Source organism: Oncorhynchus keta, chromosome 9 (genome assembly GCF_023373465.1).
Source record: "Oncorhynchus keta strain PuntledgeMale-10-30-2019 chromosome 9, Oket_V2, whole genome shotgun sequence".
Lineage (NCBI taxonomy): Eukaryota > Metazoa > Chordata > Actinopteri > Salmoniformes > Salmonidae > Oncorhynchus > Oncorhynchus keta.
Window position 1 is genome coordinate 14,265,323 of NC_068429.1, and position 22,492 is coordinate 14,287,814.

The following is a 22,492-nucleotide window of genomic DNA, read 5'->3' on the forward strand; positions in this document are numbered from 1 at the left end:
GTGGTGGGGGTTGTGTGATGGGGTTCTGTGGTGGGGGTTGTGTGGTGGGGTTCTGTGGTGGGGGTTGTGTGGTGGGGTTGTGTGGTGGGGGTTGTGTGGTGGGGTTGTGTGGTGGGGTTGTGTGGTGGGGGTTGTGTGGTGGGGATGTGTGGTGGGGGTTGTGTGGTGGGGTTGTGTGGTGGGGGATGTGTGGTGGGGTTGTGTGGTGGGGGTTGTGTGGTGGGGGTTGTGTGGTGGGGGTTGTGTGGTGGGGTTGTGTGGTGGGGTTGTGTGGTGGGGTTGTGTGGTGGGGGTTGTGTATTGTCAGGCAGGGATGCAGACTAAATAAGGAATATGTGAGATTGGGTCACTCCATCTGAAGATGTAACAAATATGTACATGTAGTGTGTGTGTGTGTGTGCATCCATATACAGAATGTTTGTGTGTGTACATTATCATGTCCCTCCATTGCTATTTATGTGTGTGACCCCTGGGTGTCTCTGGTGCAGCCCCTCCGAGAGCCTCCCCCTCGGCCCCCTCCTCCCAGGCTCCAATGCGGCAACGCACGGCCCGTGAGTACCTGCCCCCTCTACCTCTAGTCTCTGGCCTTGGCACCTGAGTTTGTGATTTGGTGTTTGTGCGTGCGTGCTTATCGACTGGTATACTGTCAGAGTATCGGTCACAGGTATGTTCCATCTATCATGCTGTGCTCTGAGAGGTACAGGGTGACCTTTGAACGACAGGTAGCCTAGCGGTTAGAGCGTTGGGCCATTAACCAAAAAGGTTGCTGGTTCAAATCCCTGAGCCAGCAAGGTGGAAAAATCTGCCCTTCTGCCCTTTAGCAAGTCAGTTAACCCACAACAATAACTGCGACCCAGGTGCCGATGACGTGGATGTCGATTAAGAGGGGTTGGGTTAAATGTGGAAGGCACATTTCAGTTGAAGCCATTCAGTTGGAAAACTGACTAGGTATCCCCCTTTCCTTTCCTTAACCTACCGTTGACTCTTTCTGCTCTGTTTCAGTGTGTATACCTGAGTTTCGTGTGTGTGTGTGTGTGTGTGTGTGTGTGTGTGTGTGTGTGTGTGTGTGTGTGTGTGTGTGTGTGTGTGTGTGTGTGTGTGTGTGTGTGTGTGTGTGTGTGTGTGTGTGTGTGTGTGTGTGTGTGTGTGTGTGTGTGACATCGAGTGCACAGCTCTTTAACAGTTACTTAAACTCATGGCTGCTAAGCCACTGTCGTATGTTACACTGGCCTGAGCTATTTCTCTGGAGCTTGTGTAATGCTTCTCTTCACATTTCCCTTCAATCCTATGCCTGGTCCCAGCGATAACAACCCCCACCACACAACCACATCGTTCTAAAGATCCTTAAGAAAAGGTGTCATCATTCATGGTGCAATGATGAAGAAGCTCCCAGTATCGCGCGCGCACACGCACTCACACACAAACACACACACACTCTCACACACCACACCACACCACATAACCCCCCCCATGACCTCCCTCCCTGCTCAGGATTAATTAAGCCTTTCACTTTTTACACCCATCCCTCCCTTTCCTCTCTTCTTCCTCCTCTCACTCCCGACCTCACTATTGTTTCCCAGCCTCTATTGTTTCTCAGACTCTATTGTTTCCCAGACTCTATTGTTTCCCAGCCTCTATTGTTTCCCAGCCTCTATTGTTTACCAGACTCTATTGTTTCCCAGACTCTATTGTTTCCCAGCCTCTATTGTTTCCCAGCCTCTATTGTTTCCCAGACTCTATTGTTTCCCAGCCTCTATTGTTTCCCAGACTCTATTGTTTCCCAGACTCTATTGTTTCCCAGACTCTATTGTTTCCCAGACTCTATCTATTGTTTCCCAGCCTCTATTGTTTCCCAGACTCTGTTTCCCAGACTCTATCTATTGTTTCCCAGGCTCTATTGTTTCCCAGGCTCTATTGTTTCCCATTCTGTATTGTTTCCCAGACTCTATTGTTTCCCAGACTCTATTGTTTCCCAGACTCTATTGTTTCCCAGCCTCTATTGTTTCCAAGACTATATTGTTCCCAGTCTCTGTAGTTTCCCAGTCTCTATAGTTTCCCAGTCTCTATAGTTTCCCAGTCTCTATTGTTTCCCAGTCTCTATAGTTTCCCAGTCTCTATAGTTTCCCAGTCTCTATAGTTTCCCAGTCTCTATAGTTTCCCAGTCTCTATAGTTTCCCAGACTCTATAGTTTCCCAGACTCTATTGTTTCCCAGACTCTGTTTCCCAGACTCTATTGTTTGCCAGACTCTATTGTTTCCCAGACTCTATTGTTTCCCAGACTCTATTGTTTCCCAGTCTCTATAGTTTCCCAGTCTCTATAGTTTCCCAGACTCTATAGTTTTCCAGACTCTATAGTTTCCCAGTCTCTATTGTTTCCCAGACTCTATAGTTTCCCAGACTATATAGTGTCCCAGTCTCTATAGTTTCCCAGACTCTATTGTTTCCCAGTCTCTAAAGTTCCCAGTCTCTATAGTTTCCCAGTCTCTATGGTTTCCCAGTCTCTATAGTTTCCCAGACTCTATTGTTTCCAAGACCCTATCTATTGTTTCCCAGACTCTGTTTCCCAGTCTCTATTGTTTCCCAGACTCGGTTTCCCAGTCTCTATTGTTTCCCAGTCTCTATTGTTTCCCAGTCTCTATTGTTTCCCAGACTCTATTGTTTCCCAGACTCTACTGTTTCCCAGACTCTATAGTTTCCCAGACTCTATAGTTTCCCAGACTCTATAGTTTCCCAGACTCTATTGTTTCCCAGTCTCTATAGTTTCCCAGACTCTGTCTCCCAGTCTTTATAGTTTCCCAGACTATATAGTGTCCCAGTCTCTATAGTTTCCCAGACTCTATTGTTTCCCAGTCTCTATAGTTTCCCAGACTCTGTTTCCCAGTCCTTATAGTTTCCCAGACTATATTGTGTCCCAGTCTCTATAGTTTCCCAGTCTCTATAGTTTCACAGTCTCTATTGTTTCCCAGACTCTGTCTATTTTTTCCAAGACTCTGTTTCCCAGTCTTTATAGTTTCCCAGTCTTTATAGTTTCCCAGTCTTTATAGTTTTCCAGTCTCTATAGTTTCCCAGACTCTGTTTCCCAGTCTTTATAGTTTCCCAGACTATATTGTGTCCCAGTCTCTATAGTTTCCCAGTCTCTATAGTATCCCAGACTATATTGTGTCCCAGTCTCTATAGTTTCCCAGTCTCTATAGTTTCCCAGTCTCTATAGTTTCCCAGTCTCTATAGTTTCCCAGTCTCTATAGTTTCCCAGTCACTATAGTTTCCCAGACTATATTGTTTCCCAGACTCTATAGTTTCCCAGACTCTATAGTTTCCCAGACTCTGTTTCCCAGACTCTGTTTCCCAGTCTTTATAGTTTCCCAGTCTCTATAGTTTCCCAGTCTCTATAGTTTCCCAGACTCTATTGTTTCCCAGTCTCTATAGTTTCCCAGATTCTGTTTCCCAGTCTTTATAGTTTCCCAGACTATATAGTGTCCCAGTCTCTATAGTTTCCCAGACTCTATTGTTTCCCAGACTCTATTGTTTCCAAGACCCTATCTATTATTTCCCAGACTCTATTGTTTCCCAGACTCTATTGTTTCCCAGACTCTATTGTTTCCAAGACCCTATCTATTGTTTCCCAGACTGTTTCCCAGGCTCTATTGTTTCCCAGACTCTATAGTTTCCCAGACTCTATAGTTTCCCGGTCTCTATAGTTTCCCAGACTCTATAGTTTCCCAGACTCTATTTTGTTCCCAGTCTCTATAGTTTACCAGACTCTGTTTCCCAGTCTTTATAGTTTCCCGGACTATATAGTGTCCCAGTCTCTATAGTTTCCCAGACTCTATTGTTTCCAAGACCTCTATCTGTTGTTTCCCAGACTATATTGTTTCCCAGACTCTATTGTTTCCAAGACCCTATCTATTGTTTCCCAGACTATATATTGTCCCAGACTCTATTGTTTCCCAGACTCTATTGTTTCCCAGACTCTATTGTTTCCAAGACCCTATCTATTGTTTCCCAGACTATATTGTTTCCCAGTCTCTGTTTCCCAGTCTCTATAGTTTCCCAGACTCTATAGCTCCCAGTCTCTATAGTTTCCCAGACTCTATAGTTTCCCAGACTCTGTTTCCCAGTCTTTATAGTTTCCCAGACTATAGAGTGTCCCAGTCTCTATAGTTTCCCAGACTCTATTGTTTCCCAGACTCTATTGTTTCCCAGACTATATATTGTCCCAGACTCTATAGTTTCCCAGACTCTATTGTTTCCCAGTCTCTATTGTTTCCCAGTCTCTATTGTTTCCCAGTCTCTATTGTTTCCTATACTCTGTTTCCCAGTCTTTATAGTTTCCCAGACTATATTGTGTCCCAGACTCTATTGTTTCCCAGACTATCTATTGTTTCCAAGACCCTATCTATTGTTTCTCAGACTCTGTTTCCCAGACTATATAGTGTCCTAGTCTCTATAGTTTCCCAGACCCTATTGTTTCCCAGACTCTATTGTTTCCAAGACCCTATCTATTGTTTCCCAGGCTCTATAGTTTCCCAGTCTCTATTGTTTCCCAGTCTCTATAGTTTCCCAGACTCTGTTTCCCAGTCTTTATAATTTCCCAGACTATATTGTGTCCCAGTCTCTATAGTTTCCCAGACTGTATTGTTTCCCAGACTATATTGTTTCCCAGACTCTATAGTTTCCCAGTCTCTATAGTTTCCCAGTCTCTATAGTTTCCCAGTCTCTATAGTTTCCCAGTCTCTATAGTTTCCCAGTCTCTATAGTTTCCCAGACTCTAAAGTTTCCCAGTCTCTATAGTTTCCCAGTCTCTATAGTTTCCCAGACTCTGTTTCCCAGACTCTATAGTTTCCCAGACTCTATAGTTTCCCAGACTCTATAGTTCCCCAGTCTCTATAGTTTCCCAGTCTCTATAGTTTCCCAGACTCTGTTTCCCAGTCTTTATAGTTTCCCAGACTATATAGTGTCCCAGTCTCTATAGTTTCCCAGACTCTATTGTTTCCCAGACTCTATTGTTTCCAAGACACCCCCCCCCCCACACACACACACACTAATTTGTCTTGTAGTTCTTTCCTACCTCATCCCACTGAGTTTGACCCTCTGGGTTAGGGTCAGGGCTGGGGGCATCTTGGGCAGCTGGACATACCAGATTACATTTGACCTCTAACCCCTCACTGAACCCCATGACCTCTGACCACACCTGGTCTCTTGCTGTAGGGTTGCTCTGTTATGACACATCCTACCCCATCCAAGGTTTAGGGTTCACCACATTTTGGAATGTCTTTGGTGTCAGATAGGAGAAGATCACTATATTCTGTGTGGATATGACATTTTACCTATCAACTGATATTCACATACGGGCTAATGTCTAAGCATGTGTATTGACATATCAACATGCATATGGGCTAACATATGTGCACAATATTTTGTGTCTGTGTCCGTTTAGTGTAACTCGATTGGAATAGTTTGTTTGTGAGTTTGTTTCATTTTGTATATTTCCACAGGCCCGTCCACCTAGGCCTCAGGTGGCCAAGAGACCTCGCAGCAACGTGGGCCTGGAGAGTAGCCCTGAACAGTAAGACCACCAAGCTACACTATACACATCCCCATCATCACCATCATCATCATCACCTAGTTCCTCATAAGCTACACTTTACATATCCTCAAATCACCCATCATCTTCATCATCTAGTCCCTCATAATCTACACTATACACATCCTCATCACCCATCTTCATCATCGTCATCACCTAGTTCCTCATAATCTACACTATACACATCCTCAAATCACCCATCTTCATCATCACCATCTTCATCACCTAGTTCCTAATAAGCTACACACTTACTGAGGTCTGCAACTACAACAAATTGTTTTAGTTTTCATTTGGACAGGGTTCTCCAGCTCCAGTGCTGGATAGATACTGGATGTGCAGGCTTTTGCTCAAGCCCTGCAGAAATCCAAAAAGGAAGAACACAATTAGTTGATTATTTTGGACTGGAGAACCCCGTCCTATACTAATAATGAAGAACTTGCAACTATACCCACTACCATGTTATTGACACATACACAAACACTTCATCTACATACTCACTCCCAGAAACGCACATATTAGCCGCAGTATAATGTATGCAGATACATACCATGATATCCCTGGAAACCCTCTATTTATGCTTGTATGAGAGCTTCTGAGGGCTAGTGTGGCATGAAGCTAACCATTGGGAGTTAGCCAATTTCACAGTCTCCTGAGGTGTAGAGTAGCATGAAGCTAACCATTGGGAGTTAGCCAATTTCACAGTCTCCTGAGGTGTAGAGTAGCATGAAGCTAACCATTGGGAGTTAGCCAATTTCACAGTCTCCTGAGGTGTAGAGTAGCATGAAGCTAACCATTGGGAGTTAGCCAATTTCACAGTCTCCTGAGGTGTAGAGTAGCATGAAGCTAACCATTGGGAGTTAGCCAATTTCACAGTCTCCTGAGGTGTAGAGTAGCATGAAGCTAACCATTGGGAGTTAGCCAATTTCACAGTCTCCTGAGGTGTAGAGTAGCATGAAGCTAACCATTGGGAGTTAGCCAACTATTCTCAATACATTACACCTCGGGGTTTCCAGTGTTTTCAGTTCATAGTGTGTTTGTGATTTAACTGTGAGAAAGGTTCAATCAAATATTCATGGAGTTTTTAGGCTGGACTTGGCCACTAGATTAACAAAGCTGTAACAATCTAAGTGTGTTATTCAAAGGTTGTGGGAATGCTTATTTGTTTTTTTTTATACAATGCGTGGGTCTAATCCTGAATGCTGATTGGTTAAAAGTTAAAACCACTTGATTGAAGACCCACAGACGACACTCAGACTCGTGTTTGGTGAAGTCTACATATGTTTGCTGCCCTCTTGTGGCCTATGAAAATAAGTTGTTGGATTGGTCTGTTACCAATGAAGAAAAATATGTCACAGGCCAAGACTAAGATTTCTCTCTTTCAGTCTTTTTCAATCATCTCTCCATTTATCACACCTTATTGAAAAACAAATAAATCATTCAATCAAATTAAGGTGTTCTGTTCTATATCTTTCAGTCATACATAAATTATTTTTTAAAGATAACCTTTCACACAAAATCATCTGATATACGAAAAATGATTCAATTTTCTTTCTCTTTGTCTGTCTCTCTCTCTCTCTCTCTCTCTCTCTCTCTCTCTCTCTCTCTCTCTCTCTCTCTCACCATCTCTCTCTCTCTCTCTCTCTCTCCATCCTCTCTCTCTCTCTCTCTCTCCATCTCTCCATCCTCTCTCTTCTCTCTCTCTCTCTCTCTCTCTCTCTCTCCTCTCTCTCTCTCTCTCTCTCTCTCTCCTCTCTCCATCCTCTCTCTCTCATCCTCTCTCTCTCTCTCTCTCTCTCTCTCTCCATCTCTCTCTCATCTCTCCATCCTCTCTCTCCATCCTCTCTCCATCTCTCTCTCTCTCTCTCCATCTCTCTCTCTCTCTCACCATCCTCTCCTCTCTCTCTCTCTCTCTCTCTCTCTCTCTCTCTCTCTCTCTCTCTCTCTCTCTCTCTCTCTCTCGCTGCTCTGTGGGATATGGGATATCTCTTTATCTCTCCTTCCTTTTCTATCACTGTCATTCCCTTTCTTTCTCTCTCTGCCTATGCTTATCTACCTCCCCCAGTGGTGGCCGTCCCACACGTCACTACACAGTCTTTCTGTCCGAAGACTCATCAGGCGACGAGCTGCAGCACGAAGACCAATCCATTGCCAGCTTCCCCGAGAACTTTCTCTTCTCTGCCCCCTTCGAATGGTCACCCCTGTACGCTGCACTCCTACCTATGATAATGCACTCACTTCATTGTGTAGTGCTTCTTTGATTGGCTTATCTCTGTCTGGCTCGATGCATGATTGGGCAGCTGATCCGCAACTCTTCCAATGTTTTTTCTTTGATTGTTTTCTGATTGGCTGAACACGATCTCTTTCTGCTGTCTGCATTATGTTTTGTGGTCCATCTCAAATTATTTTTGGCTCCATTGCCAGCAAACATTCAAATCTGCTGCAATAATAGCTTATCCTGTAGCAAAACAAAGCAGGCCTCAGTCAGGCAAGTGTAGAGACTGCAAGTGTAGAGACTGCAAGTGTAGCGACGGCAAGTGTAGCGACAGCGTGTGTAGAGACAGATTGCTGTTCAAGCAGGCCGGAATACAGCAAAATCCGTTTGCATCATATGATGTAGGATGTATTTCTGCCTGCTTGAACGGCAGTAAGCTCAGGTACACATGAAAACATGACATGACCCTGAGAATCGATAGAACATTGCTCCGATATGCACAGAAATGATATAACATTCAAAATGGTTGAATCTTTCCTTTAATAATCGTATCTATGTGCTGGGACTGTAACAGTGTACCTGCTCACAGGGGTCGGTAACTCCAGTCTGATTGGTGTCACACTTTTTCTCCATCTCTAAACTGAAGATCATGATTGGTGTCACAGTTTTGCCTCCGTTAATCAATTAATCAGGCCCCCGAGGACTGGAATTGCCCACCCCTGTCAACAGTTTACTGTACTGAATGTGACAATATTAATTATGTGCAACTGTGCGTGCAGCCTTGCACACATGCATGTAACTAATTAAATAATTTGTCCGACAGGCCGCCTCCTTACCGCTCCCTGAAAGAGGCGGAGGAGGGGGAGGAGCCCATCAGCGGCCCCTCCTACACAGCCCCGCCCAGCCCAGTGATGGAGAAGTTTGCTGATATCAACCTGCTGGGGAACATGTTCAGCTGCTTGGACGAGCCTGAGGGACAGCAACTCAGCCTGGCCAAGAGCCTGGAGGACCTCCGCACACCCAAAGACCCCCAGGAGCAGCAGAAATTAATCTACCAGGTACCAGAGGACACGTGGGACAGGGTGGCTACAGACCTGGATCAAAAATGGATTTCAGGGGTCTGAAACTCCCGGTTTGCATGCCAAAAACAATCCACGAGCCGGTTAAAAAAATTGTTAGACTTCTGTGGTCCATTATCTATACTCATGTTACATTATATAGCATTTGATAGTACAGGTTATCAGCTGTTTTATTCTCTTGTTTCTTTCCTCTGTAGCGGATGGACCTGAGTGGCACCCTTCCAGGCCTCAAGCACTCCAACCCCTACAACAAGATGTGGAGCATGCATGGGCAGGATGATATGGCCATGTCTGGCCGGGTGTCTCCGAATTGGGACCGACCCCTGTCCGTGCCCCCCCCTGACCTGGAAGAGCTGCGGCCCCCTAGCCGAGAGAGCTTCGGTCCCGGGGTCCTCGAGCGGCCTGATCTCTTCACCACCCCCAGCCAAGGGGAGTGCATCACCATCCCCCGCCCCCAGGGGAGGAAAACCCCAGAGCCAGGTAAGGTCTTGGGTCCGCCACCAGTGCCCCAGCCCCGGACCAAGCCGGGGGTAGTGGGGGATGGTGGGACCACTACAGCAGGGGGGCAGGAGTTCCGGCAGGCCCTTGGGATGGGGGGTGACCTGATGCTGCAGCCCACCAAGATGGACTTCAATGAGGGGGAGGATGTGGACCTGCTCAGCCTCCTGGACCCCCTGAACAACCCGGCCCAGACCACCACCACCCCAGCCTTGGCAGGGGAAGGAGCAGACTCACGGTCCTGTGCTGAACCTCCAACCTCCAGGCCTGTTCTGCCGCCACGTCCCTACCCTCAGAGCCTGCCCCCCTTCCACCAACACATGCCCCTGAACCCCTTCACCCCGCCCCTCGGCTACTCCACCCACAGACACTACTCGCCCACCGTAGCGGGGAATCCCTTTGGCGGCCGTGCCTACGGGCCTCCCGCCTCCACCTATTTCCACGCCTCCCCCCATGGTCACCCTCCTCACCCTCTTTCTACAATGCTGGGGCTCTACAGACTGTCCTCCCCCGTGGGGTCTACCCTCCCTCCTGGTATGGGATCCATGCGGTCTGCCTTCCCCAATCATGGCGGTCCTCCCCCTACCTCCTCAGGCAGCCACCATGCTCTCTCTAACCTGTTGGACTCCCCCTCGGTCCCCACCCCTAGCCTCGCCACTAGGGTACTGCCAAAGCCTCCCAACACTGCAGAGGACTCCAACGAGACTCAGGATCCCTTTGGGGACCTACTGGCCATGGCTACGCCGGCCGCTGCACCACCTAAAAAGAAGGTGGAGGGCCTTCGGGGGAAATGGGAGACTTTTGACTAACCCCCCTTTCCTTACTTTCCACGTGTGGGCGTTGTCTTATTCACCTCTTCCCTGCACCAGCTTATGCTGCTGACCAATGAGTAACAGAGTCTGTGTGTCAGGCGACCAATCAAGAGGCTGGGTTCCAAGCTGTCCCCTCTCCCCCGTCTCCCCCTCTAAATGTCGGGGTTCACACCTCACTCTTTCTCACTCCCCCTCCTCTCTCCGTCTCTCTCTATGTCTCTGTTTCTCTCACTCTCCGTCTCTCTTTGTCTCTGTTTCTCTCTCTCTCCCTCGCTCTCCGTCTCTCTCTGTCTCTCTCTGTCTCTCTCTCTCCTCTCTCTCTCCTTCTCTGTCTCTCTCCCTCTCCTCTCTCCCTCTCTATGTTTCTCTCTCTCTCCGTCTCTCTCTCTCCTCTCTCCGTCTCTCTCTGTCTCTGTTTCTCTGTCTCTCCCTCTGTCTCTCTCTGTCTCTCCCTCTCTCTGTCTCTCTCTCGGTCTCTGTTTCTATCTCTCTCTTTCTCTCTCTCCGTCTCTCTCTGTCTCTCCCTCTCCCTCTCTCTTTCTCTCTCTCGCTCTCTCTTTCTCTCTCTCGGTCTCTGTTTCTCTCTCTCTCTCTCTCTCTCTCTCTCTCTCTCTCTCTCTCTCTCTCTCTCTCTCTCTCTCTCTCTCTCTCTCTCTCTCTATCTCTCCATCTCTCTCTGTCTCTCCCTCTCTCTCTGTCTCCCTCTCTCTGTCTGTCTCTCTCTCTGTCTCTCTCTCCCTCTCTCTGTTTCTCTCTCTCCCCCTCCTCTCTCTCTCTCCTCTATCTCTCCTCTCTCTCTCTCCTCTCTATATGTCTCTCTCTCCCCTCTCTCTCCTCTCTCCTCTCTCTTGTCCTTCAGTCTGGAATGGGACTCTCAACCCGGCCTTGCTTCTTTCAGTACGCTGTATATGCCAACCATGCACAGCCCATGCTAGCACGCTCTTGCACAGTATCCCTTGGTGTTAGCTGTGTGTGTTCAATGCCTTCACTTAGACGTTAGCTTAACTCAAACTGGAAGGCGTGTGGCCTCTAAAACACATCTTGACTCTATCCTGGGACCCGGCACCAAAAGGCCATCATGTCTCAGAAACTGTCAGAGCCGTGTCTGTTGCTACGATGGTAATGCTAATCATTAGAGTAGCTAGTAGTTTGTGGATTTCCCAGCTTAGCGGTGTTCTAGTCCGATCTGTGGCACATCACTAACATGCAGTCCGTCCACCCTCAATGTGTTCAGCGGCGTCATGTTTGTAGAGGAAACTCTCGAATGATACATGATTTTGTTTGCCTGGACTAACTAATGGACCGTTGTCATTGACTGAAGCAAATCCACCAGAACATTTTGACTGAACGGGGTTGTTTGTGGACCTTGGTTTACGTTATGCCGGTTACAGCAATCTTTCAGGTGAAACTTTTGCTAATTCATTTGTCAAACTTTAAGATGCCATGATTGTAAATTCCTATGTAGTAGGAGAGGACTATAGAACAACCATGTTGCACCAATCATGTTTGCTATTTAAACTCATCCCATGTATTCCCTAACCCTTTGTTGATTTTGGCCTTATTCTGAGTGTTATCATGTTTTCTGTGGCTGCGGACAGTGATCATCTACTACTGAGTCACTGGCTGCTTGCTCAGTGTGCTGCTACTATGTGTGCAAGAGTGTAAAGTATGTACTGACAAAATGGCTACCGTTGTCAGTTGCGATTGCAACGGATTGCCAGTGCGCTTCCGTTTGGATCCGAAATGACTCAAATCAGGACCTAGACCAAGAACTAAGACGACACTAGTCTGTGACACTATAGGACGTTTGTCCCGACAACTGCTACAAATAAACCCCCACCGCCTTGTGGGTAATCACATTCATGGAGTCATTGGGCCTAACATTTGGGAGAACTCCTACATGCTAATGCTAAAGCCTAACAGTGTGGTGGAAGATACAGTAAGGCTGTGGAGCAAAATCATGTCAAATGATGTCTGTGGAAAATTTAATTGGAACACATCTTGGTCCTTGCTTTGTATGTAGAGGGAACAAAATAGAATGTACAGTGTATGATTGATTAAAGAGATATCAAGTACTGTGTCGGCTAATACTAGAAACATTAAGTCAAGTTTCATCTTTTGGAACTCCTCCTCAGAGTTAGCGCTTTTCTCCTCTCTGGTCACAACAGCTTATGGAGAACGGGACTAATGAGTTAGCAAGAACTTCAGTGACATTTAAGTCTTCCTTAGTCCATCCTGAAATGGTTTGCAAAATATTTCCCCCAGTTTTAGACGATGAATCACCAATACTACAATATGCATTTATAATATGGACCTTTTTAATTGATTTTGTCAAAAAGGTTTGCAAAATAAAGCCAAAATACAGACTTTTCTCTGAAGCACGGTGTTAGTGGCATTGATTAGCTAGTCATACATTACTCAAGTTAGCGATAATTTATTCACAAGTGATTAGCTGTCAATATTTAACTGGCTATATCTAGACATCCCTAAGTATTCATTGTGTTTATAAGAAACCTTGATTTTACCAGAGCCTACAATCATTAGTACTGCACTCACCCCTAGTATTCATTGTGTTCATAAGAAACCTTGATTTTACCAGAGCCTACAATCATTAGTACTGCACTCACCCCTAGTATTCATTGTGTTCATAAGAAACCTTGATTTTACCAGAGCCTACAATCATTAGTACTGCACTCACCCCTAGTATTCATTGTGTTCATAAGAAACCTTGATTTTACCAGAGCCTACAATCATTAGTACTGCACTCACCCCTAGTATTCATTGTGTTCATAAGAAACCTTGATTTTACCAGAGCCTACAATCATTAGTACTGCACTCACCCCTAGTATTCATTGAATAATAATAATACATGGGATTTATATATCGCTTTTCAAGGAACCCTATGGTTTGTATGCACCTTTCTTAGGGGCTGTGGTAACTTTTGATCGACTATACATTTGATGTGTGGTTTAAGAATCCGAGCAATGCAAATTAAATCTCACTCTAACACTTTGGTCAAGACAGCAGCACAGTATTTATTGAATGAGTGAACATTCAGTGATAACAGTCTTTGCCTTACCGTCAAGGATAATCCATTATGTTTTAATCCATATCTACGTTGAGCAAAAGTCCTTGGTGTGTCTATTTATTGCTGATGTAGATGGTGTCCATACCTCCACATCCCCTCCCCCCATTCCCTCCACCTTCCCTTCCCTCCACATCCCTTCCACATCCCCCTCCATATCCTCCACCTCACCTTCCCTCCACATCCCATTCCCTCCACCTTCCCTCCACATCCCCTCCACCTTCCCTTCCCTCCACATCCCCTCCACCTTCCCTTCCCTCCACATCCCCTCCACCTTCCCTTCCCTCCACATCCCATTCCCTCCACCTCACCTTCCCTCCACATCCCCTCCACCTTCCCTTCCCTCCACCTTCCCTCCACATCCCCTCCACCTTCCCTTCCCTCCACATCCCATTCCCTCCACCTTCCCTTCCCTCCACATCCCATTCCCTCCACCTTCCCTTCCCCTCCATCACATCCCTCCACCTTCCCTTCCCTCCACATCCCCTCCACCTTCCCTTCCCTCCACATCCCATTCCCTCCACCTTCCCTTCCCTCCACATCCCCTCCACCTTCCCTTCCCTCCACCTTCCCTCCACATCCCCTCCACCTTCCCTTCCCTCCACATCCCATTCCCTCCACCTTCCCTTCCCTCCACATCCCCTCCACCTTCCCTTCCCTCCACATCCCCTCCACCTTCCCTTCCCTCCACATCCCCTCCACCTTCCCTTCCCTCCACATCCCCTCCACCTTCCCTTCCCTCCACATCCCCTCCACCTTCCCTTCCCTCCACATCCCCTCCACCTTCCCTTCCCTCCACATCCCCTCCACCTCACCTTCCCTCCACATCCCCTCCACCTTCCCTTCCCTCCACATCCCCTCCACCTTCCCTTCCCTCCACATCCCCTCCACCTTCCCTTCCCTCCACATCCCCTCCACCTTCCCTTCCCTCCACATCCCCTCCACCTCACCTTCCCTCCACATCCCCTCCACCTTCCCTTCCCTCCACATCCCATTCCCTCCACCTCACCTTCCCTCCACATCCCCTCCACCTTCCCTTCCCTCCACATCCCCTCCACCTTCCCTTCCCTCCACATCCCCTCCACCTCACCTTCCCTCCACATCCCATTCCCTCCACCTCACCTTCCCTCCACATCCCATTCCCTCCACCTCACCTTCCCTCCACATCCCATTCCCTCCACCTCACCTTCCCTCCACATCCCATTCCCTCCACCTCACCTTCCCTCCACATCCCATTCCTCCACCTCACCTTCCCTCCACATCCCATTCCCTCCACCTCACCTTCCCTCCACATCCCCTCCACCTTCCCATTCCCTCCACATCCCTCCACCTTCCCTTCCCTCCACATCCCATTCCCTCCACCTCACCTTCCCTCCACATCCCCTCCACCTTCCCATTCCCTCCACATCCCATTCCCTCCACCTCACCTTCCCTCCACATCCCATTCCCTCCACCTCCCTTCCCTCCACATCCCCTCCACCTTCCCATTCCCTCCACATCCCCTCCACCTTCCCTTCCCTCCACATCCCATTCCCTCCACCTCACCTTCCCTCCACATCCCCTCCACCTTCCCATTCCCTCCACATCCCATTCCCTCCACCTCACCTTCCCTCCACATCCCATTCCCTCCACCTTCCCTCCACATCCCCTCCACCTTCCCTTCCCTCCACCTCACCTTCCCTCCACATCCCATTCCCTCCACCTTCCCTCCACATCCCCTCCACCTTCCCTTCCCTCCACCTCACCTTCCCTCCACATCCCCTCCACCTCACCTTCCCTCCACATCCCCTCCACCTCACCTTCCCTCCACATCCCCTCCACCTCCTTTTTAGTTTTTTTCTGTTTGTTTTTCTCGTTTGTATATCTCTCACGATTTATAAAGAACACAGTCACACAATCACTGCCTGGCTTCTTTTTATTCCCTTCTTTAGCTGGTAGTTGTACTGATTCTCTTATTTTCTAGCCATGTTTCTGTCTGTCACTCTCATTGGATCTGCAGTGTGATCTGCTTATTGACCACCCTATTCCCTGAAGTCAAAGACTGGAACTATTGTGTCTTCTGAAGACCCTTAGTAGTGTTTTTTTGGACCTTGTGTGTTAATAAATTGGGTTCTACGAAAGATCAATTACTTTCTCAGGATGTTTGTTGACAGTGTTTTTGGGGGGGCAGATTATTTTAGCATGTTGACCATTTATATTCAGATCTTATGAGCTGCAACACACAGATATAAAGGTAAAGTATTTCCCTCACAAATCAGAACCAGCCTTTGTTCCTCAAAGCTGGGCTCAGCTGCACTAGGCTAATGCTAACTAACTCCAAAAGCTCCTATAAATTGAAGGGACAGTCGAGCAACTAGAGGTACAGTATCCATCGCCTTATAATTGACTCAGTTTTCTCAGTGTTTTTATTATAAGAATCTCCCGACATTTTTTTTTAAACACATATTTACAGTTCAATAACAACAAGGTTGTGTTTGTGTAGAATCCGGTCTTTATTGCACCTGCTTTCTATGCAAAACCTTGTATGAACAGTATCAACATAAGAAATGTCCAGCGTCACTGAAAGTAGAATGTGAAAACAGTGCAAACTAATGCAGATATCGAAGAACCCAGCAAAGAACTACTGTCAAATCATTTCTGACATAATTTACAACAATAAGAGACAAAAGTTTAGATTTTCCTCAGTATATAAAAGAACTAGGATAAAAGTACAGCAGTGTTTTCTCAGTATATAGTTCATATTTGTATCACATTACTTTTCACTAAAGATTTGATGGAACCCATTCCTCTTATTCTTCAGTTGTGTCTTGCTGTGACTTGAGGTTTGCATTAAGAAACAGTGAAGCGCTTCACTTTTAAGGAAACATTTTTTGTACAATACAGTCAAAGTCCAAGTATAACAAGATGCTTGAGAATGTGACAAGAAGATAAAGGCATAGTGACACTTTGCCTTACTTTCGTTGTTTCCAGTCACATACTTACAGTACCCCAGCTTTTGGTGAGATTGACATCTTCAAATAAGGACAGGTGAATATACTCAGGCTTTAACACAGATATCTGCATCGTCAGTTTGTTTAAACGTCAGAAACGTCTATCCTGTTGTTTCATCACTAATCTTGCTGCTCAGAAACCCAATTGTGTTATCCTCCATTTGGAAACGGAAGTGGGCATGCTGCGTTAAAACACTAAATGAGTGGAAGAACAACCTTTGTGCACGTAAACGTGCTTAATGTCAACTTAAAATCAAACACAAAATCTAACACGTTTGAACGACCAAAAATATACAAACTATAGCCTCTTCACACAAAAAGAAAATCAGTCATTCAAATTTCGGAAGGGGTAGGGATTGTGGAGTCCGACAGAGAGCGAGGTCTCACAAGGATTAATTAATTCTCCAAAATGCCAGTTCCAGAACTGTGTAACCTTGAGTGTGTAGTGGTGCCACAATTCCACATATTGTGACCATGGAGGATAAATTAGTCTTATGAGCAGAGTTCCTGGGGTGGAAGAGACAGACGTCTTCAACAGGCAGTACATTGTCTGTCGGGTAGATTTTTTTCTAGTGGTGACTAAAGTGGCTTTGTAAAGAAAACCAACCTGTTGATTACAATTGCTTTTGGCCCATATTCTGCTTAAACAGTGCAGAATCATTGAACTTTTAGTTGTAAAAGTTGTAAAATACTGAACCCCCCCTTTAAGATTGTTGCCCTACCTTTCACCAAGAATTGCAAGACTCTAGTAAGGGTGTGGGTAGGTGGTGCCCCCTGTTTATGTAATTCTTAAAAAAGAAAAGTCCATCCATCTTCCCAATGCTGACTCCTCGAGCATATGCCTCCTCTCCGTCTGTGGGAGACAAGCGGTTGTCCTTTGGTCCTTGGGCTCCCCCAACCAGGATGCTCCAACTGTCAGTTCTCTACCAACCAACCCCACTGCCCACCTCCACTCCTCCAACTGTCAGTTCTCTACCAACCAACCCCCAATGCCCACCTCCAATCCTCCAACTGTCAGTTCTCTACCAACCAACCCCCAATGCCCACCCCCACTCCTCCAACTGTCAGTTCTCTACCAACCAACCCCCACTGCCCACCTCCACTCCTCCAAATGTCAGTTCTCTACCAATCAACCCCCACTTCCCACCTCCAATCCTCCAACTGTCAGTTCTCTACCAACCAACCCCCACTGCCCACACCCACTCCTCCAACTGTCAGTTCTCTACCAACCAACCCCCACTGCCCACCTCCAATCCTCCAACTGTCAGTTCTCTACCAACCGACCCCCAATGCCCACCCCCACTCCTCCAACTGTCAGTTCTCTACCAACCAACCCCCACTGCCCACCCCCATTCCTCCATCTGTCAGTTCTCTACCAACCGACCCCCACTGCCCACCTCCAATCCTCCAACTGTCAGTTCTCTACCAACCAACCCCCACTGCCCACCCCCACTCCTCCAACTGTCAGTTCTCTACCAACCAACCCCCACTGCCCACCTCCACTCCTCCAACTGTCAGTTCTCTACCAACCAACCAACCCCCACTGCCCACCTCCAATCCTCCAACTGTCAGTTCTCTACCAACCAACCCCCACTGCCCACTCCCACTCCTCCAACTGTCAGTTCTCTATCAACCAACCCCCACTGCCCACCTCCAATCCTCCAACTGTCAGTTCTCTACCAACCAACCCCCACTGCCCACCCCCACTCCTCCAACTGTCAGTTCTCTACCAACCAACCCCCACTGCCCACCTCCACTCCTCCAACTGTCAGTTCTCTACCAACCAACCCCCACTGCCCACCTCCACTCCTCCAACTGTCAGTTCTCTACCAACCAACCCCCACTGCCCACCTCCACTCCTCCAACTGTCAGTTCTCTACCAACCAACCCCCACTGCCCACCCCCACTTCTCCAACTGTCAGTTCTCTACCAACCAATCCCACTGCCCACCTCCACTCCTCCAACTGTCAGTTCTCTACCAACCAACCCTACTGCCCACCTCCACTCCTCCAACTGTCAGTTCTCTACCAACCAACCCCACTGCCCACCTCCAATCCTCCAACTGTCAGTTCTCTACCAACCAACCCCCACTGCCCACCTCCACTCCTCCAACTGTCAGTTCTCTACCAACCAATCCCACTGCCCACCCCCACTCCTCCAACTGTCAGTTCTCTACCAACCAACCCCCACTGCCCACCTCCAATCCTCCAACTGTCAGTTCTCTACCAACCAATCCCACTGCCCACCCCCACTCCTCCAACTGTCAGTTCTCTACCAACCAACCCCCACTGCCCACCCCCACTCCTCCAACTGTCAGTTCTCTACCAACCAACCCCCACTGCCCACCTCCACTCCTCCAACTGTCAGTTCTCTACCAACCAACCCCACTGCCCACCTCCACTCCTCCAACTGTCAGTTCTCTACCAACCAACCCCCACTGCCCACCCCCACTCCTCCAACTGTCAGTTCTCTACCAACCAACCCCCACTGCCCACCTCCACTCCTCCAACTGTCAGTTCTCTACCAACCAATCCCACTGCCCACCTCCACCTCCACTCCTCCAACTGTCAGTTCTCTACCAACCAACCCCCACTGCCCACCCCCACTCCTCCAACTGTCAGTTCTCTACCAACCAACCCCCACTGCCCACCCCCACTCCTCCAACTGTCAGTTCTCTACCAACCAACCCCCACTGCTCACCCCCACTGTCAGTTCTCTGCCAACCCTCACTCCTTTAACCTCCATTCCCTCCCCAAGACCCTCAAAACCACTCACACATTAGATCAGTCCATCAAAACACAATTACACGGCACCACTGGGTCAGTAACATGTCCATCCGTCCAGCAGGGGGCAGCAGATCTTCTCTTCTCCCCCTGTATCTCCTTCCAGCCAGCTAGACTGACTATACAGAGTCTATTGTCTCAAGTGAGTCTCGCGCACCTGCCAGCAGTGCGGTGCTCTCAGATCTGCTTTTGCAGCTTTTTGTGTTACGCTGCATAGCAACATGTTCCGAGCACAGTTCTCGAATCAGCTTTTATGACTCGATCAGATGAGCCGCTCCTCTGGGGGAACCTTGAGCATGCTGTCCATCTCCAGACGCGCCCCGGCCACCTCCTGAGTGCTGGGGCTGTAGGCGCCCTCTGACTGGCGTTTCTTGCGGGCGGTGAGCACCATGAAGGTGATGCCAATGACAGCCAGCAGGACACAGAGGCACACCAGGGGGATGGCTATCACCAGCCACGGCACCCTCTCTTTCTGGGGCTGTTTCTGCAAGGCGGGAAAACAATCAAGGAACCAAGGGAGAAACGTCAGTGATGAGTAAATGACTGTGGCTAATTTTAAAATGACTTAATGCAAAACATTTTTATTACACGTCATAATCATTTTAAAGAATAAACCATTATAAATACCATTAAACATTTATTAATGTTATTAAGGCTCATGCATTGTAAAGATTACATACTTATAAATGCTTACTAAATCATTAAATAATTTATTATAGATGATGAATGCAAATTACTTCGAGGAGAAGGAGAATGAAGAAGTCAAGAGTTTCTTACGCTTGTATCGCAGAACAGACCGCTGTAGCCAGGCAGGCAAACACACCAGAACCTGTTGACTCGATCGATACACGATCCACCATTCTGACAGGGGTTCGACTCACACTCATCTATCTCCGTTTCACACCTGAGGAGAATAACACAGTAAGGATATTTAAAGTCTAGACCAGAGCAAGCATCATGTGAGATATACAGCACCAGTCAAAAGTTTGGACACACCTACTCATTCAAGAGTTTTTCTTTATTTGTACTATTTTCTACATTGTAGAATAATAGTGAAAGACATCAAAACTGAAATAACACATGGAATCATGTAGTAACCAAAAAAGTGTTCAACAAATCAAAATATATTTTATATCTGAGATTCTTCAAAGTAGCCACCCTTTGCCTTGATGACAGCTTTGCACACTCTTGGCTTTTTCAACAATCTTGAAGGAGTTCCCACATACGCTGAGCACTTGTTGGCTGCTTTTCCTTCACTCTGTGGTCCAACTCATCCCAAACCATCTGAATTGGGTTGAGGTCAGGTGATTGTGGAGGCCAGGTCATCTGATGCAGCACTCCTTCTTGGTCAAATAGGCCTTACACCACCTGGAGGTGTGTTGGGTCATTGTCCTGTTGAAAACAAGTGATAGTCCCACTAAGCGCAAACTAGATGGGATGGCTTAATGCTGCGGTTGCCATGCTGGTTAAGTGTGCTTTGAATTCTAAATAAATCAGTGACAGTGTCACTACCAAAGCTCCACCACACCTCCTCCTCCATGCTTCACGGTGGGAACCACACATGCGGAGATCATCTGTTCACCTACTCTGCGTCTCACAAAGACACATCGTTTGGAACCAAAAATCTCACATTTGGACTCATCAGAACAAAGGACAGATTTCTACCGGTCTAATGTCCATTGCTCATGTTTTTTGGCCCAAGCAAGTCTCTAATTCTTACTGGTGTCCTTTAGTAGTGGTTTCTTTTGCAACAATTTGACCATGAAGGCCTGATTCATACAGTCTCCTCTGAACAGTTGATGTTGAGATGTGTCTGTTACTTGAACTCTGTGAAGCATTTATTTGGGGTGCAGTCAGAGGTGAATTTAACTCTAATGAACTTATCCTCTGAGGCAGAGGTAACTGTGGATCTGTCTTTCTTGTGGCGGTCCTCATGAGAGCCAGTTTCATCATAGCGCTTGATACTTTTTGCGACTGAACTTGAAGAAACTTGAAATGTTCTGGATCGAAGTACTGATGGACTGTCGTTTCTCTTTGCTTATTTGAGCTGTTCTTGCCATAATATGGGCTTGGTCTTTTACCAAATAGTGTTATATTCTGTATACCACACCTACATGGTCACAATATAACTGATTGGCTCAAACGCATGAAGAAGGAAAGAAATTCCACAAATTAACTTTTAACAAGGCACACTTGTTAATTGAAATGCATTCCAGGTGACTACCTCATGAAGCTGGTTGAAAGAATGCCAAGAGTGTGCAAAGTGGTCATCAAGGGAAAGAGTGGCTACTTTGAAGAATCTTAAATGTAAAATACATTTTGATTTGACAGGCTCAAAATGGCCAGAAACAAAGAACTTTGTTCTGAAACTCGTCAGTCTATTGAAGTTCTGAGAAGTTAAGGCTATTCCATGCAAAAAATTGCCAAGAAACTGAAGATCTCGTACAGCTCTGTACTTGTCTAATGTACTTGTCCTCTTGCTCAGTTGTGCACAGGGCCTTACACTCTTTCTTTTCTGGTTAGAGCCAGTTTGAGCTGTTCTGTGAAGGGAGTAGTACACAGGGTTGTAAGAGATCTTCAGTTTCTTGGCAATTTCTCATATGGAATAGCCTTAATTTCTGAGAACAAGAATAGACTGATGAGTTTCAGAAGAAAGCTCTTTGTTTTTTGCCATTTTGAACCTGTAATCGAACCCACAAATGCTGATGGCTCCAGATACTCAACTAGTCTACAGAAGGCCAGTTTTATTGCTTCTTTAATCAGAAGAACAGTTTTCAGCTGCGCTAACATAATTGCAAAAGGGTTTCTAATGATTAATTAGCCTTTTAAAATTATAAACTTGGATTAGCTAACACAACGTGCCATTGGAACAAAGGAGTGATGGTTGCTGATAATGGACCTCTGTACGCCTATGGAGATATTCCATAAAAAATCTGCCATTTACAACATTAACAATGTCTACACTGTATTTCTGATCAATTTGATGTTATTTTGATGGACCAAAAATGTGCACAAGGACATTTCTAAGTGACCCCAAACTTTTGAACGGTAGTGTATATATTCTGGTATCCATCCCTATCATCCCAAGCAGTTTGGGGTGGTACCCTGGAATGCCTGATTTGTTAATAGCTGTATTATTTTGTACATGTCATCCATTTTTGTCCCACACTATTGAAAGGAGTTTGGGAACTTACCTCTCCCCTGCAAAACCGGGCACACAGGTACAATTGGCCCCCCACAGTCCGTCATGGCAGATCCCGTTTTCACAATGAACATCCTCTTCGCATGTCAGTGGGGGATAAGTCCACCTGTTGGTGATGTACAGAATTACACCTTCACAATGACGACTCAAAGCCTGTTTTATCTTCAAAACTATCCAATTTCCATAAATAGGTGTATAAATAAATATCAAAAGTATTTAATTGTTCAACTTATATTTAGAATATCCC

At 46.8% G+C, this 22,492-nt stretch overlaps 3 protein-coding genes and 1 long non-coding RNA gene across 6 annotated transcripts in view; 2 read left to right on the forward strand and 2 right to left on the reverse strand.

Moving 5' to 3' along the window:
* The window catches only part of dennd1a (DENN/MADD domain containing 1A), a 171,828-nt gene extending 159,568 nt beyond the window's left edge, over nucleotides 1–12,260 (forward strand). Inside the window, exons 20-23 of the mRNA XM_052525273.1 lie at nucleotides 5,496–5,566; nucleotides 7,647–7,784; nucleotides 8,620–8,854; nucleotides 9,073–12,260. Of these exons, the coding sequence (XP_052381233.1) occupies nucleotides 5,496–5,566; nucleotides 7,647–7,784; nucleotides 8,620–8,854; nucleotides 9,073–10,182 (1,554 nt within the window). The 3' untranslated portion in view covers nucleotides 10,183–12,260. The remainder of the gene's footprint in view (nucleotides 1–5,495; nucleotides 5,567–7,646; nucleotides 7,785–8,619; nucleotides 8,855–9,072) is intronic.
* Nucleotides 12,261–13,374: 1,114 nt separating this feature from the next.
* LOC127931740 (uncharacterized) lies at nucleotides 13,375–15,157 on the reverse strand. Of its 3 annotated transcripts, XR_008142792.1 has the most exons (8): nucleotides 15,011–15,157; nucleotides 14,779–14,837; nucleotides 14,515–14,573; nucleotides 14,393–14,483; nucleotides 14,205–14,333; nucleotides 14,081–14,128; nucleotides 13,545–13,673; nucleotides 13,375–13,490 (listed from the first exon to the last, which is right to left on the reverse strand). It is a non-coding gene; the product is annotated as an uncharacterized LOC127931740 (long non-coding RNA). The 3 variants fall into 3 exon arrangements; XR_008142794.1 differs by lacking the exons at nucleotides 14,393–14,483; nucleotides 14,515–14,573; nucleotides 14,779–14,837 and having other exon boundaries at nucleotides 13,376–13,673; nucleotides 14,205–14,328; XR_008142793.1 differs by lacking the exons at nucleotides 14,393–14,483; nucleotides 14,515–14,573; nucleotides 14,779–14,837 and having other exon boundaries at nucleotides 13,376–13,673; nucleotides 14,205–14,355.
* Nucleotides 15,158–17,098: 1,941 nt separating this feature from the next.
* On the forward strand, nucleotides 17,099–19,042 carry LOC127931882 (uncharacterized). The gene has a single exon (XM_052526025.1). The coding sequence runs from the start codon at nucleotides 17,099–17,101 to the stop codon at nucleotides 19,040–19,042; it is 1,944 nt and encodes a 647-aa protein (XP_052381985.1).
* The window catches only part of crb2a (crumbs cell polarity complex component 2a), a 33,679-nt gene continuing 30,165 nt past the window's right edge, over nucleotides 18,979–22,492 (reverse strand). The window contains 3 exon segments of the mRNA XM_035775502.2: nucleotides 18,979–19,527; nucleotides 19,821–19,947; nucleotides 22,238–22,351. Coding sequence (XP_035631395.2) covers nucleotides 19,306–19,527; nucleotides 19,821–19,947; nucleotides 22,238–22,351 — 463 coding nt within the window. The 3' untranslated portion in view covers nucleotides 18,979–19,305.